This window comes from Blastomyces dermatitidis (genome assembly GCF_000003525.1).
Source record: "Blastomyces dermatitidis ER-3 genomic scaffold supercont1.1, whole genome shotgun sequence".
NCBI lineage: Eukaryota > Fungi > Ascomycota > Eurotiomycetes > Onygenales > Ajellomycetaceae > Blastomyces > Blastomyces dermatitidis.
Window position 1 is genome coordinate 7,789,135 of NW_025544774.1, and position 7,734 is coordinate 7,796,868.

Here is a 7,734-nt window from a genome sequence, read left to right on the forward strand (position 1 = left end):
CCACGATTGGACACAAAAATTACGTTATTCCAGGGGATTATCTCCGGAAATACCCGCAGTGGCACAGCAATTTAACTTGGAATCCACACATCAAACTTCCTGATTGAGTTATTGATGTATGCAGTTGTTGATGCATGCAGTGATTGCAAAATCTATCTAATGTATGAATCCAGTTGTTCAACAGATCAGACCCATCCACAAATTCATAAAATTAGCAATGGCCGAACTTTTAGTGTGAGTAATCACCGCGCTACTTAGCAAGATGTATCCGACAATGCTGAGCCAAGTGCTAATCATAGTAAGTTACGGTAATTAAAAGCAGGTAATAATAATAAAAATAATCTCTGAAGTTGGAAAGTTGCCGAAGCAGGAAATTAAGGCCTTGCATTCATTTGCTGAATAGCAATCCATCCAGCGCACTGAGTATTTAGGAGGAGACTCACACTCTCAGTTTCTCAGTCCTGCGCGAAGGTTTTCCGGACGAGCCCTGTTCCGTTTCCCGAGGTCCTCTTGGCGGCTTGCCCAAAACCTGGCTGGACCCCCATATAGGAGCATGATTTGATTGGAAGTACCCCTTCATATGATACAATAAGTGTTCCAGGCTGCTGTTTGAAGAAACATGTCCCCTCACCATATGGTACTGGATGCAACCAAGTTCTCAGCCTCCCATCACCGCAAATTACCTGAAAGAGGTCCTTAATATTCTTGACTGGAAGCCAACTGAATGGCAACGAAGATGCGATATATGCGACAGTTTTCTAACGATGATTATGATGGTCTCGCCCTTACCCTACATGAGAATAACGCCAGGAATGAGCGTAAATAAAAAAGGGAATTCATTGCTACTTGGTGGTATCAGGGCTACATACAAATGCCGACGGCTTAATTTTGGAGAGACTTGCTGCTAGCTCGGCTAATTGAGCTGGCTCCGATTCTTGCTCTTTTAGTATGCTTGGTCGAAGCCGGAGGATCATCAGCGCTGTCATTTGTGTGTGCGAAGCTCCACTGTGCAGCATCGTGGAACTCGGCTTCATCAAACGTGGCTGATGTATCAGAATCCTCCAGGATGATAGTGGGCTCAGAGGTTGCCTCACGTTCGGATGTAGAGAGGAGTTCCGAGCGTGCTTGCGTGTGTCTATCGTTTGCAGATTTGATAAACTCGTCCCTCCGTTCCTTTGCCCAATCCCGCGCATTTCTATACGCGCATGCCCCGCTCCGAAAAGTATCTGGGTTATCAGTCATCGCAAATGATCTTAGCGGGGTCATAATGTATTCAGTGCGGCCATCGCTTTCTCGAGGGGCGGTAGGATGTGTTGTGTAGAGCTTGAGTTGACCGGCTTGGTAGGTTGATGTTATCGTGTAGGCCTTATTATTGTAGGTAGGTTCATCCTGCTTGTACGACTGAAGTTTATATATTCCTCGAGCCCCCACTGCACCATTGTAACAAGCTTGCCGTGTAGCAACAGCAGGTGACCCGTCGGGGCCTTTAGCCTCTTGAAAGAAGTTTGGAGCTATCGGATGGTCTTTCTGCGTTGACGGAATGATGAAGTCGCTAAGCTCATCACGGATTTGATGATTTAGCTGCTCAGGCCGAGCACCAAAAAAGTGGTCTGGCTTTGCATTTGCAAGTGTGCCATCGGTTAGAGGAGCAAAGTTCCCAAATGGGTAGTCCCCTCCCATACACCTAACATCATCGATATGGCCTTCGATAATCGGAATGGCCAAACGTACTATAGGCTTCTCCTTGGATGCATTCATGTCCGCCTCTCTAAACTCTTCAAATTCTTGCTCGGAGAACTTTGAGGGTGAGAGGGAAGCTTGGGGTTGCGCCAGTCGTTCATTGAGCTCAAGCCAGTTATTCGGTTTTGCCAGTTTCTGGCCATTGGGATATTTATATCCAGGTGGATAGACACCATGGTCAACCAGATTTTGTTGAAAGTTTCGATTATACACTGTAGTGCTTGTAGTCTTCGTAGTGGCCTTATTGTCGCTATCGTCTGGAGCAGACCCTGCACGTCGCTTCCTGCGGCCTGAACTGCTTGTGCTCATTGATTGATAAAAAGGGGTACGAGGATCTGGGAACTGAGCTGATGTGTCAGCATGAGTGCCAGCATGCCGCTAAAATTACATACATTTCTAAGATCAGACAAGTCAGGCCCGCCCCGCCTGGAGAGCCTTTTTATCTCCTTAAGGCTTTCAGGCTTGCAGCCGCTCAAGGGATCGAGAGCAGGTATCTGGCAACGATTCTTTAGTGTCGCGTGGAGCTGTCGAGTTAGTGGCCGACAAGGACGTTGTCCCGACTCCACTATCCTGTTTGAAGGGCTATTACGTCGATTGAATTCTCGTAAAGTGTCCTTGGTCAACCAAATTCTTGACAGATTATCCCAATATGCTGGTGGTGGCCCGCCGAGCTTCAGCCTTTTCAATTGATGTTGTGATTGTTCAAGATCATCGTCAGGCTTCTGTCGTTTGCGAGATGGTTCTAGAGAGACCAGGCAAGGCATATGGCGCAGAGATCGTTGGTGGCTTGATTTCAAAATGTGAAGTGAGCATTAGGCCTTTCATATATCCAAAAAGCGATTAATAAGCGTGTAATGATTGGGGTTGGAGCAAGTGGGAGGAAACCTTGCAACCCACAAGCGATGTTATACATGGCATACATGGCACTGGGTAATTGGACAATAGTAACATTCCGCAGGCTTTCCGGAGCTCGTTGCAGGCTTGGTTTGCTCACAGGAATAATGATTTTGGGCGAGACGTGCGCTTCACGTAGTTGTACTTTCTGGACGAACAGGTCACCATTGCCCTGTAATTGTAACGAAGGTCGTCGACGCCCTTTCCTTTTCTGGTGTTTTGCCTGCCACGCACCCGGAAAAGGTAACAGGTGGATTTATGTCTTGGCACTGAAGGCCCCACTATGACATGTTTATGGAATGAATGCGTCACTTTCTGTCCCATCTTGTCCCGGTGGTGTACCATTTGGCTTTATTTCCTTCTCAACTCCAGAGATGTTATCCGCTGATGACTTCTTTGAATTGGTGGCTCAGAAGAAAGAGGTCCTGGAAGTCAACTCATTCCTGGATGTCGGCGACCAGAACGGGCTGGAAGCGTGCTATTGTCTTTTGAATAACATTGACAAACCTGCATCTGGCCAACCGCGACAGACCTTAAGCAGGCATAGCAAGTAGACTGGCCGCCGGGACCATGAATTTCACATTTGGTCCCATTTGGTCTGGTCCCATACATTTCTTGGCGTGAATCCCGCTGGGACTAATCATTAAATAAACATGCAAAGTGACTATATATCAGATCTCAAAATGAAACCATGACTTGAAAAAAATGAGAAAGTGGTTCCATTTGGTCTCATTTAGTCCCATTCTTAGTATAAAGTTACTATTTTTAGACATTTTAAGGTTTTTTTTAGACTATTTTTAATTTTTTAAAAAGTAACACTTTTTGATAACACTTAAATGAGATTTAAAGCCATTTAAAGCAATAAAAATAATTTAAATTGAGAAGTGGAAATCATGATCTCATTTAGAAAATGTGATAAGAGTAGACAGTAAGTCTCACTGAAACAGTATAAGACTACTATCTAATGTTAGAACCATGTAATGGAATCTGTTAAATTGATAATGAGACTATCAAAAATTCTGATTCTGGTCTCAGACACGGTCACACAGTCAGTCTAATAGCAAGGCACAGCAGTCTTCACTTCATAGCAAAATCTTTATTTGTTGTAGTAGCAGTTACAATATTCATCACTGATCTAGCATTGATAGAACACAGCGAGCTCTTTTCACAGCTTGAACACTGATGGAAGAGCAATTCTTCTTCAGAGAAATTTGATTTCAAAGCACAAGCTCTTCTTTAAGAGTTAAATATTGAAAGAGAAAGAGGAAACATACCTCGCATTCAAGGTAACTGAAACATTTCTACCGCGAGCCTACGGATTATGAATGCTAAAATAATTTTCAGAAAGACAGACACAGACTCAAAGAGCTAAAAAGACTCAAAACTTGAGAAGACAGACAGTGCATCAATCAGTCAGAAGCCTGAAGTTAATTGAGTAGAAACATTTATAAAATCATGTTTCAGAAGTATCTACACTTTTCAGCCTGAGTTAGTCTTCATTAATCACTTAACTTATTTACATCTATTCTAACAAAATTTAGATGTAGTTAATATTAGTAACTTAATTCTGATATCTGATTAATTTCTATTTCTATATAATATATGAAAAGAAAAGAAATAATCTAACAGATACTATGTAGATATAACTAGACTAACTATTAGAACTATGAATTTTACATTTAATTTTATTTAATCTAATTTCATACATTTTGTAAGAAATCTTACTTCTCATGGATTCTTTACCTCTATTTCTATCTCTTGTGTAATCAATAGAGCTAGCAGCTCTTGACTACATATAACTATATAGACTGAAGTTCATAAATACTATTCATAACTCAGCTTGAATACTATTATATATTTAATCTCTATATTTTATCTTTCTACTGTGAATACTTCTAGTAGTTAATAGTATATATCATATCAAGCTGTAAATATCTGAATAATTATCTATGAGCACTTATTCTTATATTTCAAGCTCAGTCAGTCAGTAACTATCTATTATAACTAAAAGAACTAGAAACTTATATACTTTAATCTCTGTAAACTCTACTATAGATACTCAGAAGCAGTTATCTAAACTATGAATAACTCTTATAAAAGAAGTCTTAGAGAACTTATTAATTATTTACAGAATATCATTCTCTATATCTGTGATAGAGAAATTCTCTAAATTCATAAATAAACTAACCTCAGTGAAGAATATTCTTGAGTATTTTCTACAGAACTAAGCTATTTTTCTATAAGAAATACTTACTATTTGTAAATACTTTTAAACTGAGTCTCTAGACATAATCTTCAGAGATATCTATAAACTGAAAAGAAACTTTCTTAAGTTATAATTACTTAAGATCACTTATTGAATTACAATCTATAAAAGCTTTTATAAGTTTGTATTTAAAATTAACTTACAAGCTCAGCTGTGTAATATAAAAGATGAAGAAGCTGTTATCTATATAATAATAGATCTCTATTACACTGAAGCTAAGAACTAGCTGAATTATCTAGAGAATGATTATAAGAGATTTTACTAATCTATTCTTAAGACTTATCTAGAGAATAAGTTGAGAAACTTTATAAGCTAAACAGAGAATATCTGAGCTGTGATTATTAATATTAGAAAAAGAGATAAGAAATCTGATAAAGACTACTTACAGCACTTTATAAAATTATAATATGAATTAGAGTCTGTGAAAACAAGGTTCTAAAATAAGATCTGAATAATAATATTTATAAAGAAGCTGAATAAAGATATATAGAATAAGCTTATTAAGTAAGACTCTAAGCTCTTAACTCTGAAGAAATTGATAACTCTTATTTATCACTTATAGATCACTGTGAGAGTCATAGATCTGTGAAGAATGAATCACTGACTGACTCTGTAAGAGCTAGAATAATAGAGAACAGATTTGTTAGAAAAAGATAATAAGACTCAGAGAGATTTATATCTGACTGTTAAGTAGAGAGAGAGAGCTTTACAAGCTTCTATAAATAGAGTGTATAATAGAGAGACTAAGAAAAAGAGACTCTGCTTTATCTGTTCTAAATCAGAATATCTTCACAGAAACTATTCAGATAAATTAAAATAGAAATTTAAGAAGTTATAGACAGAGTCAGTAACAATCTTTTTAAAATTCTTAAAGCTGATATCTGAATCTATTACTCTCTCAATGAAAATACTTACTTATAGAGAGAGACTATACTGTGATACTATTACTCTGTAAGTATGAGAAGTATTAATAAACTCAGAATCTCAGATTACTATAATATTTCTAAAGCTTATAAAGTGAATAATTATTATTATTATTATTATTATTCTTCAATTATAGATGTATGCAGTCAGAGACTATGACATCTACCTGAGAACTTTAGTTCTCAGGGTTTTTTCTATGTCTGTAAAGTTAACTATTGTACATTCATCAATTTCAGATATGCAAAATCAGAAAATTCCAGCTCAGAATACAAAAACTGTTTACAAGTTGCAGTGTTTTAACATCTTTTGATACTTTGAAACCATTTGACAATATCATGACAAAAGAAAAGAGAGAAAGAACACAGTCTCAAAGATAGACACATTAAATAGATAGATAGAAAGAAATTGAAAGGAAAAGATACAGAAAAAGATAAAGTAAAGAGAGACTATAACAAAACAAATTATTAAAAGAGAGTGTATAGCTGTTTTAACAGACTATATCTGATTGATTTCCTCCTCTTCATATTCAGATAATTCTGAATTTAGTCATTTTCTTATAGCTGCTTGAGTTTCTGATAGAAAGTCTATTAAGTATTTAATTCCTGTCTCAGTTGAGAATAAGAATCTCATATTTAATTGATTTAGATCATACTTCTCTTTCAATCTGGCTCTGAGACTATTATATAATGCACAGTGCATTACAATATACTCAGGATTCTCATTTGTATTGCAGAATGAGCATTCTATTGAGTCAAATCTATCATCAAATCTTTGTATATAAGATTTGAAATAGCCATGTCCTAGTTTCAGCTGTATTATAGATGAGAATATTTTCTTTTTACATTTAATTGAACAAGATTTCCACTTGGGTTTTGTTTCAAATCTTGAATAATGTACACTCTTCTTTTGTTTCTGCCAGCTTTCATTTCACTTGTCTAAACAAGATTCTTTTATTTTTTTCTTTATAAAAGATCAGGACATAATTTTTTGAATAGATCTGCTTAATTCTGCACCCTTTTTTACAGCTGAATCAGCCAATTCATTGCCATGAATATTTATATGAGCAGGAACTCAGTGCAGATGAATTCTCAGCTTTGATATTCTTCTCTTTTGAATTTTTAAAACAGAGTTTAAGATCAGTTTAAGATTCATTTAATCATTATGAATCTGACTATTTCTAAGTCTTTTTAAAGCAGCTTGACTATCAGAGAATATCCATGCCTCTTTCAAACAATTTCCTCTTTTATGAGATTTTATTTCAATGAGTTTGAAAGCTTTCACTATTGCAAATAGTTCAGCATCAAAGACTTCACATTCAGAGCCTAGATTTCAGAAATCTGAGATAAAATTAATGTTATCTTCAGTATAAGCAATGCCTGCGCCTAATCTATTCAAGTTCTCATTTTTTAAGTCATCTGAATAAATCAGAATAGAGTCTTTTATATTGATTGTAGAAATTCTCTTCAAATGCTGTTCATATTCTTTCTCTTTTGATAGTTCACTTATTTGTAAGTCTATAAGAGATTCAAGCTTTTTTCTTCAGAGAGATAACTTCTCATGATCAACTTTTTCAATATTTAAAGAAGAAAATTGATTTTTAATCAGAGAGCATAGTCTATACAGTTGAGAAGACATTTTCTTTGAAAAATTATTTTCATTTCAATCAAGAAATCTATTCCAATCCAGTTCATTTCCAGAGTTAATTGATGGAAATGAAGAAGAGACTCTTTCTCTGATTATATGATTTGAGCTCATCTTTACAACTCTCAGAGCATAGTTCATACAGGCCTTTTCAAATCTAATAGCAGAAGAAGGAATTGAAGCTTCAATTTCCATTGCTTTAATAGAAGATGATTTGAATGCTCTCAGAATTCTTCTCAAGACTCTGTTTTGCAGACTTTGAAAGAGTT

At 36.3% G+C, this 7,734-nt stretch overlaps 1 protein-coding gene across 3 annotated transcripts; it reads right to left on the reverse strand.

Annotated features, from left to right (window-relative positions):
* On the reverse strand, positions 1-2,984 carry BDCG_01073. Of its 3 annotated transcripts, XM_045416581.1 has the most exons (5): positions 2,869-2,984; positions 2,661-2,806; positions 2,133-2,526; positions 870-2,082; positions 767-790 (listed from the first exon to the last, which is right to left on the reverse strand). In XM_045416581.1, the coding sequence occupies exons 1-4, from the start codon at positions 2,977-2,979 to the stop codon at positions 883-885; spliced, it is 1,851 nt and encodes a 616-aa protein (XP_045279424.1). In that variant the 5' UTR covers positions 2,980-2,984; the 3' UTR covers positions 767-790; positions 870-882. The 3 variants fall into 3 exon arrangements, with proteins under 3 accessions (XP_045279426.1, XP_045279425.1, XP_045279424.1); XM_045416583.1 differs by lacking the exon at positions 2,869-2,984 and having other exon boundaries at positions 1-2,082; positions 2,661-2,854; XM_045416582.1 differs by lacking the exon at positions 2,869-2,984 and having other exon boundaries at positions 1-2,082; positions 2,626-2,854.
* Positions 2,985-7,734: the final 4,750 nt, after the last annotated feature.